This window comes from Brachyhypopomus gauderio, chromosome 17 (genome assembly GCF_052324685.1).
Source record: "Brachyhypopomus gauderio isolate BG-103 chromosome 17, BGAUD_0.2, whole genome shotgun sequence".
NCBI lineage: Eukaryota > Metazoa > Chordata > Actinopteri > Gymnotiformes > Hypopomidae > Brachyhypopomus > Brachyhypopomus gauderio.
The window spans coordinates 5,827,297-5,849,112 of NC_135227.1; the positions used below are offsets into that span (position 1 = coordinate 5,827,297).

A 21,816-nucleotide genomic window follows, 5' to 3' on the forward strand; every position below is an offset into this window, starting at 1 on the left:
TGCAAAGCGAGGAATTACCTGTCCGCTTTAAAGTTTAAATACAGCGCTGCTTTCAAAGACAACTGACCGCACCTCGGCAGACTTCACCAACCCCCACGCTCCCCGCCACATGTTTTATTAAGATTGTCAAAGTGTTTAATCTGGCATATCAACAGTTTCAGCACTCGGTACTAAATCTACATTTTTCCAGTGTCTCCCATTGTAAATGCTCTTGTAAAGTCACGCAGCAGATATGTATGTTTTTCTATGGCTGCTATAAATTGTTAGGTCTTTTCAGTGTGGCAGGCGTAATGGATGTGTCTGGGGCCCAGTGTGGCGTCTGTGTTTATGTGAAACATACACAGACTCTTACCCGAGGTTCCATCACCAGCCATTCTAGTAAGATGTCACTGTTTTATAGCAAAGTCCATTTAAGAGCTAGTGGTCTCACCGCCGTTACCTAAAAGTTACTTAGCAAGTCTTGGTTAAATAAACTAACGCTATTCTCTCCCTCAATCTTCCTGCGATTGTTTCTCCAACTGTCTGCTGTGCCCCAGGCGACCTGAAGAAGCAGCTAGAGACAAGAAGGATGCAGATAGCAGCGCAGGGTAGGTGTCTCACCACCATCTCACCAGCACCATCACCACCACCAGCGACACCACCAGCGCTTCACTCTCACGCCTCACCTGCATCCTCAGGACACCCCCTCAGTCTTTTACAGGGGCGTTACACAGAGCACCGACAAGACTGGGCGGTGTGGCCTTCACTCCTCAGTAAACATGCTGGAAAAGGGACTGCTTCAAGTTTACAAACATGACCTACAGTGCCAGTGGCCTGTCTTTGAACGGCATCAAAGGAGGACCTCTGGGGAGACTGTTATTTATTATGAGGGAGCATACACTGGACCGTGCCAGGCGGCCATGAATGTAGCCTTTCTGTATACAGAAGCCTTTGAATTCAAAGCGAGTGGGTGTGTTGCCCTAAGATGAGTGTCTTATCCACAGCAACTGTGTGGAGTGTTTATGAAAGGCTACAGTATTTTGGTTCTTTTGTGCCTAAAATGGATTGAATTCTAGGGAATTGTGTGTGGCCTCGGTTAGCCAGTCAGTGAAAGATGTGGAATTTGTTAGTGGCGTCATGCACGCTGATTCAATGTCTTGGCTCACGGTGATCTGAAAACCACATAGAGGGAAATGTCCCTGCTGTAGTACTGATGAGGGCACAACCCAGAGGCCAGACCCATGCATGGAGAGTTGGAGGGGGGACAAAACAAAACCCCCCCTTTCAGCCCAAATAGAGAATCTGTGCAGATATTATGTGATTGTAGTCATCATGCAGTACATGGACGATGTAAGATCTATTCAAGTTTGTTCATTATGTTTACAGGTTAATAACATTTGCTGATTATGATAGTATCTAATATGGTATTCTGCGTCAGGTGTGATGGAGAGCCAGCCAAATTCAGAATCAGACGCTGTAGAGGAGACCCTCCGCAACCAAATTGAAGAAGAGAAGAAAAAGTGTGTTTCTTCTTTTAACATTGTCTAACCAATCCTCCACCTTTATTTTATTATACTAAACCCACAATCATTTTTGTTTACTTTTATTAATTATCCTTTTTTAACAGTTATAAGAGCACGTTTGGACGTTTAAAAGGCTTGAAGACGGAGATTGAACATCTTCAGCACCTGCTCCAAAGGTCAAAGATCAAGCTAGAGAGGGATTTTCAGGACTGGTGGACCCAGGAGACCACAAGGCTACAGGTTACGTAGCTCGTAATATATAAATTACAAATCAGAACTTTCTTAATAGCATGAAGTTGCATCTGGCTCACAGACCCATGAAGGTAGAGTAACGTCTCTTGATAGCAGACACTACACGGCCTCTTCATCCCGATGTGGGCCACATTTCTGATGTTACGTTGCTGCGTCTGACCAGCAACACCTTTTTGATCTCGTCAATGGGAAATGTGAATCTTCTGTCCAGACACAAGAACAGCTGTGCAACATTACTCTGTCAGAAAATCCTTCCCTGATCACTTCCAGAGGAAATGGCTTGTCTTGCCCATTGAGTTTGCAATGCTCTGTTCTGAGTTCATTTATTAGGGAGAGATAATCCGGTTTGGTTCTTGTGAATAAACAATATTTTAATATGGAAATGTCAGCGTCAGTTGAATGTACCTGAAATGTTCTTGCTCACAGTGCCGCTATACTAAGTTGCCAGTTTAATATGTACAAATCCAAAACAAGTAATATATCATGTGTCTGATGGTTGACGCTGGTCTCCCTAATTTATGCCACACACCAGGTTGTGTTAGGCTGAGCACTGGAAGGCGAAAACAAGTGACCTAAACTTGAGTGAGGTTGGAGATATGCCAGGTCTGCCATCTCCCAAACAGCTGTCTTCCTGAACTCCAAACAACCATTAGCAAAGATAGATTAGCAAACTATAAAGACGTACCCAACACAAGGATTAATAAAGATATATAACTAGTAGCTAATATTACCAATACTTTCTACACTTTGCCTTTGACCTCACCTAAACGTGCTCTGTCACTAAACCTACAAAAAGGTTTTGGCTTAGCAGGTCCAAGTTAGCATTGCCAGGACTACAATGTGGGCTGCCGTATGCAAATTATGGGATGTGTAAATATTAATCAGTGAAGATTTGCGTAACAGTTGTTGGACCTGGGCGTTTTTTTTTTACGACCCCGTTCTGCTTATGCATATATGCGGTATATATACACTGGAAGAAGGTGACGCCAAAGTTTTTGTTTACCGCTGTGTTGGTTCCACCTGCCAGACTGTCCTGATTCAGGTGAACGCAGTCGGGCAGTTCAGTCACCTTCACATGAAGCATTGTCTTTCCAGCCCTCTTAGCACTTCATTCAGTTGCTATAATTATTAGTATGAACAAATGTGTTATTTGGTAAAACGTTTATTTTGTTTAAACATTTGATCTGCACGTGTGATTTTACAGCAGGATGTGAGACCACAGAGTGCAGAATCTAGTGAGACGCAGGAAAGGTCGTCAAGGTGAGAGAGGCCACTGCACATACATTCACATATTACATTTATTTATGTGTACTGTATCCACAAAGACTAAAACAAGTCAAATGTTTGGTTTTTAAATAACCGTTCCAAATTTTGCACAATTTTGGAAGTCTTGATTTCTGCTGTCAACTCTCAAGTTTGCACGTTTGAGTCATCAGGCATGTGTACAATCCTCATGTTCAGCCTCTTACAACTAAAGACCTGCCTAAAACTGCCATAGTGTTCGCCCAGCTTTATGCATACAAGATTAGGTCCCATTCTGTTTTACTTGTAAAATACAGGCAATTTCAGACAAAACTATTTGTATGGATGCTGAACAAATGGTTTTATATACTAAATAAAGTTTAATGTTTTTTTTAGTAAAACCTGTTTGCATGATCATATTGCTACTCAAGACATAGAACACAGGCATCCACGTACACCACCTACCAGAGATCTCAGGTAAACAAATATGAAGACCTTTCTGATTATTAATATACAGAATATTTCAAGACAAAGAACATAATTTCACCTCATTGTCTGTAGAAACAAAACACCTGCTCACTGTAGATACTGCGTACTGTGTGAACATGCATGAAACATGAACCAAATTATTATTTAAGAACTCTTTTTTTTTTAAAGTGAAGCCATCAGACTACTGAGGTAGTATTAGTGCTAGAGTTTACATTATTGACATTATGGCACACAGTAATTTGTGTTTTGTTTGTCTGCTCACGTTTCAGAGCCTTGTCCTCTACTACCATGGCCTCCACATCTATCCCCCTGACTGGAGACCACCAGACTGATTCTGATATCCTGGCCTTTCTCAGGGCCAGACAAAATCTGCTCACCAGAACAGGTATTTCCTTAGCACACACGCGCCATAAGAAATGTGAAGTGTGAAGATTGTTTTACATTTATAGGTTTATAGGTTTATTTACATATACAGGTTTATTGTGGTGGTGTGTTATGCAAATTAGTAAGAAATCCATGAATTGGAACATACTGCAAAGTGAACTTCCTGAAGTTGACTTCTAAAAACATGAAGGAAACACTTTGACCAATTATTCTCATACAAACTCAAATGATCAGTTACTTTACAAAAAATAAAATCATTCTTGTGTTCTAGTGTATAACAAAGCTTCACAACTACTCGGGGTGGGTGGACTTAGTGTGCACTGAGAGAGTAGAGCACTAGATGAGTTTGAGGGGGTAGCAGGATAAAAAACATGCTACCTTTGGAGCTTCTGTAGTTTAATGCGACTACTGTAGTTGTAGTATAATGCTGTTATTTTGGTCTACTGCTTTACAAAATGATACAATGGAGAGTATTAGGTTTACTGTTCTTGTGGTGGTTCCTGTTTGAAGAATTAGTACACTAGCTTTCACATTGGTGTTGCTTAGGTTTACATCTTTGAGGGGAGCTATGTGTGTACACATACTTCCTGCCTAAAGATGTAGTTACTTTAGTGTAACACTAGTGGCTATTAGGCTATACATGCAAGAAGATATTACATTAGAGCAGGTTAGATTAGCTGTTTGAGGTATTGCTATAGATGAAGTTAACATTTCTATTTGAGGACACAGAACAAGAGATACGGGCCTAGAATAATGGATGTCTGAGGCAATAGAACATGTATGCATTTCACGTTTGGTATGTGAGCATTTAGTAGAATAGAAGTGGCACATTGCATTGTGGGACAGTGCATTAGAGCTTGGTTGCACTGCTGTTCTAAGTGGAAGTAAACTACTGCCAGGTTGGTGTGCTGTCAGGGGTTAAAATGGACCAGTATATATAGTGACTGGGCTGAGCTACTGACAGTGGTACTGCACTGGGGTGAGTCAGGTTAGTTACTGGAGTAATGCTCCAATATTACATTTGCCAGAAGAGGACGGAGATTATAGATCTGAGAGGGTTCCTGCCTGAGGAGGCTGTGCAGTTGTTAGAGGCGTTTCCTCACATGTTAGCCCACTAGATCCTAAGTTTTCTTCTTCAGACGATGGAACACCAGAGTTCTTTGGGTTTACTGCCTGAATTGGTTGATCCACATCTTTGGTTGGGTCTACAGGAGAGGTGCTAATAACACTTCTGGATAGCATTCTCCTCATGAAAGTCTTCCCCATGTTCCTTACAAAGTCTCTGATGTTCTGTGTAGTTCTGCCATCGAGTGCAGGATGTTCCAGTATCTGGCAACGGCGACATTCCTTCACCGTAGCCAGTTTTCCGTGGTATACGTGTTGTTTGAAGTGTTTCACCACTGCTATTCTCTCCTCCCGTGACCACGGCCTCCTTCTACAAACCTTCTTGCACTCTGCCATCCGAATACGACTCTCTGAAGAGGGTGAAGGAAAAGGGTAAAGGAAAAGATGAAGGCAAATTGAGGAAGCCACGCCAATTTTCTGTGTGCCCTTTGTGTGATCTAGTCAAACTGTATTTCTGTTTTTCTGTGTAGGTGACAGTTAGGACAAGTCTTTATAAGAACATAAGGCAATGATACCTTCATCCCCGTCGTTGGGTGTAGATCCAGTATCCATCTTACATCTTTTATATGTGGTGCTCCGTTTAAATATCACTGATTTTTGAGAAGTGGGACAAAGCATAAATCAATATAAAAAAACTAATTACACTGCATCTACACATTTAACAAACACTAAAGATTGGACGTGTTTTCATACACCCCCACAGCTTTAGTTAGTTATCAAAATGTGCCTATTAGCTTATTACTCATTGTCAATACTGTCAGACACAAAAGCACAAATTCATTCTTCACAGCAAGTGTCATTATAAATGTCAATTACCACAACTTATAGTAGTTACCGTGGTTACACATATGTGGCAAGTCTCAAGAACCTGTGATATTTTTTAGTCCATGTCTTTGTTTAGCTGGTTCAGCCACATATCAGTGTCATATTGTCATGTAAAATATGTCATAAAATGTGAAAATCATAAAAAATGTCAGTTATTAAAAGTAACTCTCCTAATTTTTAAGTGTAACCCTGCTCAGCAATTTACATATCCCCAGTCTGCCTGACTTCTCTCACAGACATGTCTTCTGTGATTTTAATATAGAGGAAAACATTACTTAATACAGAGGAAAATATACTTACTTTCATCCTCAACATCATCATCTTCACTGTCACTCTCATTAATCTCATCTGAAATATAGCACAGGCATTTAAAACAGTCTCTTCTTTAAGCTACAAAATGGCATTTTATTATTCAAATGAATGTAAATCAGTTACATTATTCTAGCTTGCAATATTATAAGCCATTTTCCTTTCAAATGAGAAGAGGATCACACCTGACAGTACAACGTCATCTAGGGACTGCCCGAGCAGCGCTGACGCACTCCCCTTCTCGATAGCCAGAATGAGCTTGCAGATTTTGGCCAGGCGAGCAGCAGCCTCGGGCTGCCTGTAGTACTCCTTACGGACACTTATATCATGGCCAATGAACTTTGCTAGTATCCTCAGCTGGTGGTTCTTCAGGCTGAGCACTTGGGTGAGCGTTGCAAGGTGTTTGCTGTATTTGGTGGATATCAGCTGGTCGGGGTTTATTGCCCCGCATTCGTTAGCGCAGATCCTTAGAGCGTTTTCTCCCCTGTAGCACCCTTCACCCTTGAGGTGGCCAAAAACAAATATGTTGTTGTCACAGACTCCACACTGCTTTCTCGTCTCAATCAGGAGTGCGAGTGCGTCCACCATGTCTGGACTGAGGATGATTGTCACTCCGCTTCCTACTTTCTGCACAACCTGAAGTTTGCAGTAATGTTTAAACAGCTCTTTCTCAAATTCCGTGAGTTCATCGGAGGTGTCGGGGCCCTGCGCTTTGTCCCTCTCCTGGAAGTGTTTGATGCTCAAATAACAGACGTTTCCATGTCTGCGGTTAAACATCAAGATCTGGGCCAGCATCACTTTGGAAAGATCAGCATAGCTCTGAACGCTTGGTTTCTCTCTCAGTTCCTGCATTGCACACTGCATCGCCTTTTCAAGGTAGCAGTGAAGCAACCTGACATCCTTGACAAAAGGCAGTAAAGGAGGCCTGTTGGAAGCTGGCTGGGATTTTTTCTCCCCTAAAGCAAATTGTGACCGTGCGTCATCAAAAAGTCTAAAAAACCTGCCCGTTGCTTCCATCAACGTTTTGTCTTGAACTTCAAACGCCTTCTCTGCAGTCAAGACGCAAAACCTCCTCAGCGTCCATCCGATATTGCGTGCAAGGCTCGGTATTGCAAAGGAATTCGTCTCCTTATTAAATTCAGCAAGGTCTTTCACTGCTTCCGTAACCTCTGGAAAACTGCTTGGCTTTATAGCCTCTGCTAGGTTCCGTATCGCCGTTTTCTTGTGCAAGACGTTCAAAAGCTTTCCGATACATCTAAGGCTATGTCTAACATACTCTTGCCTTTCTTTGCTGTAGCCCTTTTTGTCGAGTAAATACCGTGCCAGCTTCAGCACGTACTCGTCATTCATGATGGCCTGTGCGACTTCATCCTGGTTCATGGCGCAAAGCATCTTCTTCACGTCGTCGGGAACGTGCTGCATGTGAGGACACTGGGCCATAGCCGCTAGACCCAACACTCTGGTCTTTGTGCTCTTAGCCACGTCCCTGTCCGGGTTAGACGAGCAGCGACTCACATGCTTCCACAGCTCCTTACGCATGAAAAGACCTTTACAGTACATGCAGTATTCAAACTTGTGCGTGTCGATCTTCTCGCTTGGCGTTCGGTTCACCTTGATCAAGCCAGAACCGTTCTGACAGACTTTGGTGTTGTGTTTGTAATTGCCTCTATTCCTCAATACTTCCAGGATTCGTTTCCTCTCTTTCGACGACTTCCGAAGCTTGAAGGCACTGGCGATTTCAAAGTTGACTTTTCTGTGCACTTTTAAATGCCGGGATATTTTTAAGGAAGCCTTGCCACACACAAAGCAGAAGTTGTGCTTTGTAGCCAACGTTACTAAACGAGTGTTCGGATCCGGCAGGGTCGTCTCTTCCTCCACATCCTTTGATGTGTCCGTAGCTTTAGCCAGTGGCTTCTCTTCATCTAAATCACTGTCGGACTCTGATTCAGACTCGGGTACAAATTCCTCATCTGACGAGATGCTGTCATTACTATCCAGCTCAAGATCACTTGCATCCTGTCCAGCTTGAGATGACTATAAAAAAAATGTATCTGGTGAAATGTGTCATACATCATTCTGGTGAACATACAGCATGTCATGCTGAACCCCCATTACAGAAACACTGATATTCACTGATCACAATAAAAATAAGCAATATTTAATGTTTCAATAACAGTTTTGAGTTGAACACAGAATTAAGTGTCCAGTCTCTTTACTGGCTCTTCCTAAGCAATCCTATCAGCCAGTGTCAAATCAGTCCTGGTTTGACACTGGCATCTTCACACTGGATGGGACTCTCACCTCCTTTGTGCGGTGGGTCTGAGATGAGTGTGTGTGTTGCTCCCCTTCCCGAGACATCTGCATGGGAAGCACCATTATGAGTTACTCTGTCCATGCGCGCCCCCTACAGGCCGTCATGCATTTAGTTGAATTTTTACTTTTCCCTTATGAAGCCACTGATTGTGAATATATGGGCCAGAGTGCCCAGATTATACTGAGATTAGGCTTGATCTGTGTCTGGGATAAAATCCAAACACATTGCACTACAAATTCCATAATCCATACAGGCTCATATCACTTTTTAAATTCTAGAATTAGTTTTAAGGTCTGTTTGGAAACACGTCTTGACTAAATTTAAGACATAACAGTGTGTATGTTATACCTGTTCAGCTGTCTGCATTTGAGGTGGTTCATTCTCACACGTATTCTGCTCATTTTCACATGTTTCCTGCAATAGGGGTAAAATAAGTAGTTACAGTTAATAAAATCCATTCAGGCTTACATAATGCACACTTGTTAAATTCTAGAATTAGTTTTAAGGTCTGTCTGGAAACATGTTTTACCTAACTATAAAAAATAAAAAGTGTGTATGTTATACCTGTTCAGCTGTCTGCATTTGAGGTGGTTCAATCTCACACATATTCTGCCCCTCTTCGTACGTTTTCTGCAGTAATGATAAAATAAGTATTTACAGTGAAGAAAATCCATACAGGCTTACATAAAGGACACTTTTTAAATTCTAGGATCAGTTTTAAGGTCTGTCTAGAAACATATCTTACCTAACTGTAAGAGACCAGTGTGTATGTTATACCTGTTCAGCTGTCTGCATTTGAGGTGGTTCATTCTCACACGTATTCTGCTCATTTTCACATGTTTCCTGCAATAGGGGTAAAATAAGTAGTTACGGTTAATAAAATCCATTCAGGCTTACATAATGGACACTTGTTAAATTCTAGAATTAGTTTTAAGGTCTGTCTTAGAGGTCTGCGCGGGACTGCTTTTTTAATCCCGCTCCCGCTTGTTTTAATCCCGCTCCCGCCAAAAAATCGCTTGTTTTAATCCCGCTCCTGCTGGCACCTGCATGTTTTAGTACCGCTCCCGCCCGCACCGGCCAAAAAATCGCTTGTTTTAATCCTGCACCTGCAAGCCACATACACGTTTCTGTCACCCCCGCCAGCAATCCTAATATGAATAGAATTCATTAAATTTAGTACTTGAAATTTTCTTATGTATTTATTAAAACAGCAATATTGCGATGGATCGCGCTGTCCCATTTCTTACCACAGTCCAAACACATGCCGTCAGGTGACGTACACCAACACTTTCTGACATCTATCACAACAAGCAAATGGTAGACTATTTCCATCTCCATTAATTACAATGGAATATGACTTCCATACATCAGACTTTCCTGTAGTTGGCTTAATTGTGGTGTATTCGCCTGTTTTAACTGAATTTTCCACAGCTGAAACTGACCGTCTACAGTCTCTGCCATTTCGGTATCAAAATGACAAAATGACGCACACTTCATGTTCACGTGATCAGTTGCTTAGCCAATATTTTGAATTAGTTTATTGCTTACTTACTGAATGATTAGTTGTTTTCGTCCTGTTCCTTATGCATGGAAATCATTGTGTTGTTATTATTATAATTTTCTAGACTATTTATTAATTTGCGGGATTTTTCTACATGTATATGTGGTCCCGCTCCCGCATCGCCTGGACTAATTAAACTCCCGCTCCCGCCAATAACAATTTAATTCTGTCCCGCGCCGCAAGATATTCTGACGGGTCCCGCGGGAGTGCAGAGTAATGGAGTGTGCTTTAAGCATCCTTGTACAGAACAGTGCTAGTGGTAGCTGTGCTATTATGAGTGCAAATCATTAATACACAATATTCACTGCTGCAAAGACATACAGTGTATAGCAGAAAACAGGCAGCATCACAAACTCATTAAACCCATTTCACACCACAAACCCCCATGTGAACTACATCTGAACTGCAGCCACAATGAATCACAGGATCTGCTCAGGACACGAGGCCTGGATCAGAACCATTTCAATAAGCTTAGAAAATGACAGACAGTATATTTTAAACTACCTGCTCAGCTGCCTCTGTGACGCACTGTTCCTCCACGCGGGACTCCACGCGGGACTCCACGCGGGACTCCACGCGGGACTCCACGCGGGACTCCACTTCCACGCCTGTCTGTGGACACATTCCCGGCTGTAAAAACGACAAACATGGAAACACAATAGCGTAGAAACTAGATTTGCTGCCACTGAAACATCTCATGCTGAACACATCCTACATTTATCTCCAAAAAGCCAGTGGTGACTTCCTGTAACCTAATTTAAACAAGAGATTGAAGCTTCTCCCAAGCTGATCAAAGCTAGACTGCGGTTACGACAAATTTGACAAGTAGGACGGGACGAACCAATAAACAATGTCTTGAGTATCATCAAATCCTTTTAGCTAAGAAAATGTAAACACCTATTTGGATGACTTTAAACCCTTCAGTTGCAGGTTTGGTGTTGGTCCAGTGTGGTTCCTGTAGCCTCAACAATAAAGGTGTTGTGGTCATTTCAGTGTATTTTGTATTAAAGTGGGTAACAGGTACCTGAGCCTGTTCCGCAGGCCGAGTGTCGAGCGTCTCTCCCTCACCCTCCGTACATTCTGATTCAGGTGTCGTCTGCAATACAATAAACCATCTAATGCTCTAGGTCCAACACAAATTTCACCAAGTCAGTGATCAGTGTTCCCTTATTCACTGTGGCTACACCATTCTAGGATAAAGGCTACAAAATGAAGGTGCCAGTCGTTGCGGAGATCAGACCTGATCTGCTCCCTGAGATGCAGATGGGTCTTTATTTTGAGATGATAGCTCGTCATTCCCAGGGTTCTACAGTTGAAAGAAATGAAGACATGTGTGATTATCTCTATAACCAACCCAGAGTGAGCATGGACAGAAATTAATCCAGGAGTGCCTCCCCGTGGAAGCACTCTCATGAAGAGCCCTGAACACTAATTAGTATTCCATTATGACTAATTTTACAACTTTTTAAAAAAATGCTTCCTGATGACTGTTGAAGGGGGAGGAAAGAAACAGAAAATAAGCTTTCATTTTAGGAGTGACTCCTACACGAGTTCATTAAGGAGTTTATCTCTTCACCATCCAGCACACTGTCAGCATAAGAATTCCATTTTGCCAGTCGCTTTGGTGGTGCTATAAACGTGTTTGTGATCAAGACTGGTGGTTGTTCTGTGCTCAAAGCCCAACACCGTATTTACCCAGCTCTAAAAATGACATCGTTAAGAAAAATTGGAAACAAAGCAAAATCAGAGTATATGAAAAATGGTGAATTGTGCTTTGAAATATAACACCATACCTGTCTAAACACAAATATAACACCATACCTGTCTAAACACAAATGTAACACCATACCACCAAAACCCTTCTCCTACGGTCTCTGCAGTTCATGAAATGTAACAAAATAGCGTTCAATCAAGCAAGATATTTTGAAATTATATATTAAACCAATAGTTGCTTCCCTTTGAGACATTTTTACAATGTCAGTTTTCTCCACCTGTGATTGAATTCATGCACAGTACATTTCAGTCTCAAACATTAACCATTTAAATTATTGATTTAAATTCGAATTCAGATGTTGCAATGGAATATTCAGCCAGGTCATCTCTCAACCAAACACATTTATATATGTTGTATATATTAATAACGAGTTGTGTCAATCCATGCGTGTGTTTGTAAGCTTTTTTGTCATTATGGATACCAAAAACTGAGGAAGTCCCACTTGTTCAGATGTCCGACTCTGAAGACCTTCATCCCTGCATGGTGGTTCCTCCACTTCACAGCCCGTCTATAAAAGTAGTAAAGATTAAAAGATTAAAGAACGTAGTAAAGATCAGAATGGCTTTACGCAGCGGTGTGGGCATGTTACCGTATGTGCTCATGTACAATAAAGGGGTACAATCAGAAATGCATCAACACTGTGTATTCCTCTTACTCCTTTATGATAATTAAGCTTTCGGTACACTAACAAAACCAGCGAGGGGTTTCTTGTGTTCTTGGATCGCTCTTATAAGTGTCATAAATCAGTGTCATTTGTCCTCAGTACCGGTTCAGTTATCTGCACTTGATCTGTTATTTGAGGCGACTGTCTCCCGTCTGTCCTCGGTTCATCCTCGCCGCTGGGCTGTAACGAAATAGCACCTTTAATCACGTCGCCGTTTCCTCTCATCACACAAGTTTTCACACAGCTTGCCAGTTTTAAGAGAGTTACACCTTCCTCTCCTGCCCGCCCTGCCGTTCATGGCTGACCTGAGGTCAGCCCTGTCCAGCTGTGGGAGTAGTGCCTGGAATATCCTCAGGCATTTTATTAACACAAGTGTTTTTCGATAAAAGGCCTGTCAGTATCATCAGAAAAACAGCAAGTGTGTGTTTTAGTGTGACAGTTTGAAGCTGAGACTGGTGATTAAAGTCTACAAGGGTTATTTTGATCAGAGGAGTCTTCCCAGTCAGATTCTCTTCACAAGCCCCCTACAAAATAGAAGTTTAGTTATTATGAGACATTGCTGTAGATGTAGATACTGTCAAGTAATCATTTATGAAAACTGAATAAATGAAGTACAGAAAGACTTTTATATAGATTAATCAAGTCGACTTTTCAGTGGGCAGTGAAAAAAATGGCTTTGAGAGTTTTCAGGTTTTTATGTGATGCAGCTACAAAAATTATATCAACATTTAGGAAATGTTACTGGAATTTATATCAGAAGGTAGATAAATAAAATTCCTATAACCATTTAAAATAATGTAATTGAATCAAATTTAAAGAGCTTTCTAAAATGAGCACCTGTTACAGAGGATTTGTCTAGAGAGTGTGGATCAGGGGTGCCCATTATGTCGATCGCGATCATGTCGGTCGATCACGAAGGAATGCGGGTAGATCAGATGACATTAAAAACTAGTGGATGAATGACAGGATATCGTCCATCTGCTCTGACAGTTGTATATATACACCGCCCCGGTAACCATTTACGTTTGCCACCCCCCCTGAAGCATTGAAATATTATTTTATGCAAACATTATGTACAAAACTTTTATATATAATGTGTTAAGGAGAGTATGCAATAATCCAATAATCCTATCTTTTACCTCTTGTCACCCACATTGGCTGGGTTTAAGGTTGGAAATGCATGTTTTAACAGAATTGTACAAACTTGCACTGGTCACCTCTCAGTTCTGAGAACACATAACTGTATATTCTTACTTGCTTCATAGGTTCTGAAGCTGAAAGCTCCAGCTCGCACTCACAATGTTATGTTGTAAGATATTACACTGTGGGGCTGACAACTTCATATCAATACACTGACCAATACATTTACATGATAATATAAGTAGTTACCTGTTTGTCATCATCTGACTGAGTAAGGCCTCCCATATACAGCCACTGCAAATAGATGTTAAAGTGTTAAAACTATTTAATTACAAATGCATCTATTAGGAATAATACACAATCGTACGGAATCCAAACAAAAGATTTAGCTACACGATGATGAATTTTACGCCGTACGGTCCTTACCGTGCCTCTCCGCCACGGGAGGTCGTAGCCTCCGTAGTCGTAAGTGATCTCCTCCCCTGGCTGGATGTCACGGAGCGCAAATAAACAGAGATGCGGAGTTTCACAGACGGAGATGACCTTCATCTTCGAATTGGGACAAGTGTCATCGTTAACCAGTCGCCCAAGAGATCCATCATCAACCGAAGCATCGATGCTGGAATAAAAACACGCCGGTCGTAGTAAAAACACCGCCACCCAAATGCGGGTGATGGTTTGTGCTCTAAACCAGCCGTAGATCTATTGTGGATCCGACCGCGCGTCTACCCACCAGTACCACGTGTGGTTGTGTATGTAGTAGTAGGAGTAGGTGTTGGGGACAGATGTGTGAACATCTACCCACCAGTACCACGTGTGGTTGTGTATGTAGTAGTAGGAGTAAGTGTTGGGGACAGATGTGTGAACATCTACCCACCAGTACCACGTGTGGTTGTGTATGTAGTAGTAGGAGTAGGTGTTGGGGACAGGTGTGAGTACATCTACCCACCAGCAGAGCCGGAGTGGCTAATCGGGAGATTCGGGAGGATTCCCGATGGGCCGGCTCATGTCAGTCTCTAGTTTGGGCTGATTGGGATGGAAAAATAATTTTGGGCCAGATTTGGGCATGAAACTCCCGGGCTGAAAAAGTGGCCCACTCTGGCCCTGCCCACCAGTACCGTGTGTGGTTGTGTGTGTAGTAGTAGGAGTTGGAGACAGATGTGTGAACATCTACCCACCAGTACCACGTGTGGTTGTGTATGAAGTAGTAGGAGTAGGTGTTGGAGTAGGTGTTGGGGACGGACGTGTGAACATCTCGCAGAGTTCCTCTGTACTCCACAATGAAGCTCCCCTCCTGGATCAGTGTGGTGGCAAACAGGCCGTGTCCTGCCGCGGGACACAAATACAAACACAGCCCGGTGACACGGCGAACACGTGCAGCAGCGCGCGCGGTAATAACAGCGGGGCGGCGGGGGCGCGCGGGGCGGCAGGGGCGCGCGGTGCACCTTTAATTGCGTTTATGAATCTGCTCTCTATGGTGTCTTTGTCTCGCCTTGCACACACATGCCGTTTAGCATCCAGAATGGGGTCTTTACGTTTACCCACTGAAATAAAACAAACAAAGCGACAGAAACATTCAGGACGGACTATAATCGATTATTAGTCTCTCTCAGCGACATGATGCACTTTAACAATGCTCGGCCAGTCTAAATGAACTGCGGATGGCTAAAGCTTAACTCAACTAGTTATATAAAACTAGAGACTAATATGGCTTTTAATATGACGCTCCTGTTAGAAGAAGACAAATAATATGGTTTTGTAGCACTTACTTGCAGAAACACGTAACATCTACCATGCTGCCAACTTACTACGAGTGAAGAATCCCGCTGATACGGACAGCCAATCAGCAATCCCCATATAGACCACAAACCAGGATCGTGGCTGTTCATTGGTCCCGTGCGTGTGTTTCCGTTTTGCTAAAAGGAGACAGAGGGGGCGGTGTCCAGGATACACAGAACTAGGTTCACGTAAATTCAACAGCTGTTAAGCAAAAATAAACTAATAATCATACGATCATGTGAGGTGCTGTTTTTGTCGAGGATTGTTGTACCTGTTCTTATTACGACCCTGTTAGTTAAGAGCACTAGATGCGCTTTCGTGTTCTGCGTGTTCACGGTAGGAATGTTTTACAAGTGTACAACACCTCCCTCTAGTGTCCACAACGTATAACAGCAAGTAGTATGTGAGTCTCAACGTTAGTACCATATAAAGCATTTAAAGAGTATAAAGCTTAAATGAGCTATTAGCAACAACTTAAATTATTTTCATTTTAGTTGATTAATCATGTAAAAGATTAATTTTAATTCAGTCTTTAAAAAATTAAGCCCGCCTAAATCGCTGATGTTTCAATTCAGTCGTCAATTCTTTCAGATATTCCTTCAGATATAGATTGTCATGGCAATCAGGTTATTTCATGTCCACTGGCTACACTCAATATATGTAATGTGTGTGTAAAACGTGCTCCTGTGTTTGTGTACGTGTGTGTGTGTGTGTGTGTGTGTGAGAGAGAGAGAGAGAGAGAGAGAGAGAGAGAGAGAGAGAATGAACAGATGGTGTTTGAAAAAAAAAAAGCATGGCCATGTTTTTTTTTTTTTTTGAGCGTTGGTAGTAGTGGTGGTGTTTGAGTGTGTTTAGTTTAGGAATCACTTCCTGAGACGATGACCTGTGAACTCTCTGCACTTCTTACTGGCTGTCTGTCCTAAGCGGGCCTCTCTAATGTACACACTCAGTGACCTCATCCAGCGACGCAGCTACAATCACTGCGCCTCACACCCGGGTCAGGCAGCTCCTCTGAGTAAATACCTGTCTGATGCTTCCAGGAGCTGGCTTGAGTTTCCTGTGTGCTTTAACACAGCAGGAACATCTACATCACCTCAACCACACAGCACTTAAAGTCTGTACAGTATGAAACTGTGCTGAGTGCAGCTGATGCATGTTGTCATTTTGTAATCAATCACCCTGTACTTTTTGCATATTTAATTCACTGCGCTTAAATACCAGTCATCTCTTTTTTAATTAATTAGCTGTCCCTTAATTTCCATTTGCTAAAATAATATATCCCTGTATTTAGTAAAATGTTGAAATTTAGCCTTACTTTTGTTGTCTGTTTTCTTTTAGAGGTGGGACCAAAATAAAGAAGCGACTCCGTCAACTGTACAAAAACAATCTACACAAGGGGCAAAAACCTTCATTATCTAAAAAATGGATTTAACAGACAGTTCAAAAGAGTTGAACTGCAGTTGTTAGGGAGTATAGATTTGAGTCTGAATTAAAGCTGGCTTCCATGGGTAGTTACATGGTAAAAAAGCAAAAGTGTGTATGTAGGGGCAAATACCATCTTATACTGTACAATACTTTGGCATTTTTGGCAATAATAATCTGCCCTTAGCTTCAGTGTTATCTAACAGAAGAGAGCTTTCTGGAAATGAGGTGTTGGATATCCTGGCCGTAGAAGGCAGCCTAGCAGCAGTGTAAATGACTGGCAAAGGCACTTATCCAACCTGTGTAAATGTTTTGACAAGCTATCACGAAGCGCTAACTGGATCGGATGTCTGTCACTCTGCCAAGATCAAGACCTGTTTACTCGGGTGATCAAATCATGTATTTTATTTGTTTTATCTTTTGCCACATTTTGAGTTATTGATTTTTTTGGTCTGCTGTGTGTGAAAGCAATTTCGGTAAAATATGATCAACGCTTTCCTTACATTATTGTTTTATACTTGTTCCATTATAAAACTGCCCATCACGTGAATTTGTTCTCTCGAGGCCAGTAACAGATGTCCGTAGTATTTTCCATCCACCCAGCATTTCATCAAATGTCAACAAGAAGTCACAGAGCCCCAGCCCGGCTCCACCCACAAAAGGTGTGTCTGCAGGAGAGATGGCCCTGACAGGCCCAGACACTTCCATTCTAATGGGCTCAGTGTAGTGCTGCTGCCTTTGAAATATGTGAACATTATGCAAGAAAATAAGACATATTTACTGAATGTATGTCCATCCATTTGTAATGTGTAGTAGTTTGTTAAAAAGGAACTTTTGACTATTTCAATTGTTTTACTAAAAAGGTTTTGCATTTCTTCGAATGGATTTGTTTGACAGATAAGTAGCTATAAAGACATTTGCATTTGACAGCACTCTCTTCACACTCACACCACAGAGTTTAGAGTTTACTCTAGAGACTCTAGACTTCTCATATACGTATACATCTTTGTACAGAATCACAAAAATTGTGCCAAACTGTCAAACCTTTAGTTTTCATGGTATTAAGATATATTCAATTTGTTAATATCTAATGTACATCAGTCATGCTGTCTAACCAGTTTCTCTCTCTGTTTTATATGTATGTAGAATGGTACATGGTATAGTGGGGGTGTGTGTGGTGTAGTGTGTGTAGTATAGTGGGTGTGTGTGTGTGGTGTAGAGTGTGTGTGTGGTATAGTGAGGGTGTGTGTGTGGTGTAGAGTGTGTGGTATAGTGGGGGTGTGTGGTGTAGAGTGTGTGTGGTATAGTGGGTGTGTGTGTGGTGTAGAGGGTGTGTGGTATAGTGAGTATGTGTGGTGTATATTGTGTGTGGTATAGTGAGGGTGTGTGTGGTATAGTAGGTGTGTGTGGTGTAGAGTGTGTGTGGTATAGTGGGGTGTGTGTAGTGTAGAGTGTGTGTGTGGTATAGTGGGTGTGTATGGTGTAGAGTGTGTGTGTGGTATAGTGGGTGTGTGTGTGGTGTAGAGTGTGTGGTATAGTGGGTGTGTGTGGTGTAAAATGTGTGGTATAGTGTGTGTGTGGTATAGTAGGGAGTGTGTGGTGTTGAGGGTGTGTGTGGTGTATATTGTGTGTGGTATAGTGAGGGTGTGTGTGGTATAGTGGGTGTGTGTGGTGTAGAGTGTGTGTGGTATAGTAGGGTGTGTGTGGTGTAGAGTGTGTGGTATAGTGGGGGTGTGTGTGGTGTAGAGTGTGTGTGGTATAGTAGGGTGTGTGTGGTGTAGAGTGTGTGGTATAGTGGGGGTGTGTGTGGTACAGTGGGGTGTGTGTGGTATAGTGGGTGTGTGTGTGGTGTATATTGCGTGTGGTATGGTGGGTGTGTGTGTGGTGTATATTGTGTGTGGTATAGTAGGGTGTGTGTGGTGTAGAGTGTGTGGTATAGTGGGGGTGTGTGTGGTGTATATTGTCTTTGGTATAGTGAGGGTGTGTGGTGTATATTGTGTGTGGTATAGTGAGGGTGTGTGTAGTACAGTGGGGTGTGTGTGGTATAGTGGTGTGTGTGTGGTGTAGAGTGTGTGTGGGGTATAGTGGTGTGTGTGTGTGGTGTAGAGTGTGTGGTATAGTGGGGGTGTGTGTGTGGTGTATATTGTGTGTGGTATAGTGAGGGTGTGTGTGGTGTATATTGTGTGTGGTATAGTGGGTGTGTGTGTGGTGTATATTGTGTGTGGTAAAGTGAGGGTGTGTGTGGTGTATATTGTGTGTGGTATTGTGAGGGTGTGTGTGGTGTATATTGTGTGTGGTATAGTGAGGGTGTGTGTGGTGTAGAGAGTGTGTGGTATAGTGAGGGTGTGTGTGGTGTAGAGAGTGTGTGTGGTATAGTGGGGTGTGTGTGGTGTAGAGTGTGTGTGGTATAGTGGGGTGTGTGTGGTGTAGCGTGTGTGGTATAGAGAGGGTGTGTGTGGTGTATATTGTGTGTGGTATAGTGAGGGTGTGTGTGGTGTATATTGTGTGTGGAATAGTGAGTGTGTGCGGTGTATATTGTGTGTGGTATAGTGGGTGTGTGTGTGGTGTATATTGTGTGTGGTATAGTGAGGGTGTGTGTGGTGTATATTGTGTGTGGTATAGTGAGGGTGTGGATGGTGTAGAGTGTGTGTGGTATAGTGGGGTGTGTGTGGTGTAGAGTGTGGTATTGTGAGGGTGTGTGTGGTGTATATTGTGTGTGGTATAGTGGGTGTGTGTGTGTGGTGTATATTGTGTGTGGTATAGTGAGGGTGTGTGTGGTGTATATTGTGTGTGGTATAGTGAGGGTGTGTGTGGTGTATATTGTGTGTGGGGCCCCATCATCAAGTCCCCATACAAATCCACTTGAGTTCTTTTTGTTGCAGTGTACACTACACATCTATAATTCACAAGTGATTCTTTTAACAGTGTTCCTCACCAGCCAGCCTAAACACACACTACTTTACCTCCACTATACGCCCAGTAGCAGGTTAGCTGAATATGATTCATATGTATTAAAATCTAGACAGATAATTTACTGTAAACATTTACTGAAGATGTGCAATAAATTCAAGTACAAAACCAGAGCTCAAAAGTGAGAATCAGAACACAAGCAGCTGGCTCAAACAGGAAGTTCACTTCAGAAGACAGGAAACCCTTCGTGGTCTGGCTGTTATGTCCACTGAAAATGCTAGAATCATTGATGATTTTCCTCAGTAGACGTCCCGCAAACCTCAGCTGACTGAATGTGAGTCCGAGGAGCCCTGGCTTAACTGAGACTAATTACACCATTTTTTGTTCATTATATACATGAGGGGTCGGCAACCTATGGTACGTGTGCCACCGTTGACACGCGGAGGCATAATCACTGGCACGTGACACGCTGGACCAGCATCAGCAAAAAAAATTAATAATAAAACATCTCAGACAGAGAGCACGATCCTCCAATCGAAATCGCTCCTCAACGCTATGCTCAGCGGAGGCGTTTATACTTGGCGATCGATCGCGATATAATACTTAATTTGTGTCCATTTACACCTCCACTACCCTAACAATTTACACTCGCCACACAACCCCCCCCCTCCATTGACTAGACATGTTAAAGTTGGCACTCCATGTCTCAAAGGTTGCCGACCCCTGATATACATAATAATTATTATATTCGCTGTATGGACAAAAGTATTTGGACACCTACAGGCACTTTTATGAATCTTTTCTAAATCCATAGGCACTAATCTGCAGTTGGGCTCCACCATTTTCAGCAACGCCAGGTTCTACTCTTATGAAGGTGTTCTACAAGATTTTGGAGTGTTTCTGTGGAAAGTTTTGTCCATTCATCCAGACGAGGTGGGAGATGGATGCTGGATGAGTGGACCTGTCTCACACTCTCTGTCCCAGTGGTGCCCAGAAGGACAGCAGAGTTGAGGTCAGACCTCTGTGGATCAGTCCAGATCTTCCACACCAAGCAGACCCAACTGTGACTTTATGGACCATGCGTTGAGTTCTTCACCGATTTCTCAGAAGATCATTGTTTTCCACTGAATTTAATAATATAAAAATTCTTCTTCTTTGAGCACAAAGAGGTTCATGAACTTACATCCTCTCCATAGATTTATAACTGATATAAGGGTCAATACTCCAAGAACCTCCCCAAATGGTTAGTGTGGCATTCACTCATAAGGAATAAAGCCAGCAGAGAGTGATTCATTGCTCATCCTCTAAATTCTGTACGCTCTAGCAATCTGCAGCCATTAGATGAAACATTAACCAATGTTCTGCTGACATGGTAGTGCTCCTGCTGTTTTAGTGCTGATAAATAGAGAGAGAGCTCCTGGCTCATATTATGGGATTCATGCTCAGTCGTTGTCATAGGAACGCCCCGCTCTGTCAAACATCCGTTTTAACTGTCTGACCAATGGGATGATTAAAAATCTGCTCACAGCCATATGCTTCTGTTCCATCTTATTCTAGACCATTTCCACTGAAAGACTCAATCTCAACCCAAAAACTCATATTAGGGCAAGTTGAGGTATTTTACAGGTAGGCTGCTTATTATGATGTTGATTTGAAAGGTTTTACTTATCATTCACCCTTAAAAGGGTTTTTAAATTATTTTTCTATTATTATTATTAGCATTCTTTTTATTATTCACCAACAATGATGAGTAATATTGACCAGCTTGACAGTGTTATGAATCTGTCACTAGAGTTACCACTATAGTTTCACCAAGATGATCTAAGGACTTTTAGGGGGGGGGGGGACAAATCCCATAATAATCTCCGGAGTAGATTTAGTCCTGCCCCGCAGTGTCGACACCAGGAGGAGTCGGCTGGACGGCGTGGAGCCGCGAGCTTCGCTCTCACGCATGTGGGCATACATGGCTCAGGTGCAGGTCACGGGGGGGAAGTTCAGCCTGACCCTGCTGCTCGCATTCTCCCAGTTCTCCTATCTGCTGCTGGGGGCCACCGTCTTCCAGCTGCTGGAGAAGGAGGCGGAGAGCAACAACCGCGACTACTTCCAGGTGGAGAAGCTCTCCTT

At 42.5% G+C, this 21,816-nt stretch overlaps 3 protein-coding genes across 9 annotated transcripts in view; 2 read left to right on the top strand and 1 right to left on the bottom strand.

Moving 5' to 3' along the window:
* The window catches only part of kif6 (kinesin family member 6), a 70,032-nt gene extending 52,748 nt beyond the window's left edge, over positions 1-17,284 (top strand). Inside the window, exons 16-23 of one of the 5 annotated variants that reach the window (XM_076977815.1) lie at positions 537-587; positions 1,418-1,499; positions 1,607-1,742; positions 2,959-3,014; positions 3,393-3,473; positions 3,755-3,870; positions 5,351-5,366; positions 5,465-6,628. In XM_076977815.1, the coding sequence (XP_076833930.1) occupies positions 537-587; positions 1,418-1,499; positions 1,607-1,742; positions 2,959-3,014; positions 3,393-3,473; positions 3,755-3,870; positions 5,351-5,366; positions 5,465-5,468 (542 nt within the window). In that variant the 3' untranslated portion in view covers positions 5,469-6,628. Of the gene's footprint in view, positions 1-536; positions 588-1,417; positions 1,500-1,606; positions 1,743-2,958; positions 3,015-3,392; positions 3,474-3,754; positions 6,629-16,698 lie in introns of those variants that run through there. The other 4 variants (XR_013121809.1, XM_076977816.1, XM_076977813.1 and 1 more) reach the window with 4 other exon arrangements.
* Positions 4,910-15,418, bottom strand: LOC143480240 (uncharacterized). Of its 3 annotated transcripts, XM_076977810.1 has the most exons (18): positions 15,351-15,418; positions 15,027-15,125; positions 14,760-14,907; positions 14,008-14,200; positions 13,831-13,875; positions 12,544-12,621; positions 12,199-12,285; positions 11,244-11,309; positions 11,028-11,099; positions 10,508-10,633; positions 9,220-9,285; positions 9,007-9,072; positions 8,791-8,856; positions 8,430-8,486; positions 6,314-8,162; positions 6,120-6,167; positions 5,510-5,584; positions 4,910-5,344 (listed from the first exon to the last, which is right to left on the bottom strand). In XM_076977810.1, exons 1-18 carry the CDS (start codon positions 15,367-15,369, stop codon positions 4,911-4,913), a joined length of 3,594 nt encoding a protein of 1,197 aa, XP_076833925.1. In that variant the 5' UTR covers positions 15,370-15,418; the 3' UTR covers position 4,910. The 3 variants fall into 3 exon arrangements, with proteins under 3 accessions (XP_076833925.1, XP_076833926.1, XP_076833927.1); XM_076977811.1 differs by lacking the exon at positions 15,027-15,125 and having other exon boundaries at positions 15,351-15,392; XM_076977812.1 differs by lacking the exons at positions 14,760-14,907; positions 15,027-15,125; positions 15,351-15,418 and adding an exon at positions 14,315-14,744.
* A 4,174-nt stretch (positions 17,285-21,458) lies between the features above and the next one.
* Positions 21,459-21,816, top strand: part of LOC143480244 (potassium channel, subfamily K, member 16-like) — a 5,747-nt gene continuing 5,389 nt past the window's right edge. Inside the window, exon 1 of the mRNA XM_076977819.1 lies at positions 21,459-21,816. This exon is cut by the window's right edge and continues 52 nt beyond it. Within this exon, the coding sequence (XP_076833934.1) occupies positions 21,644-21,816 (173 nt within the window). The 5' untranslated portion in view covers positions 21,459-21,643.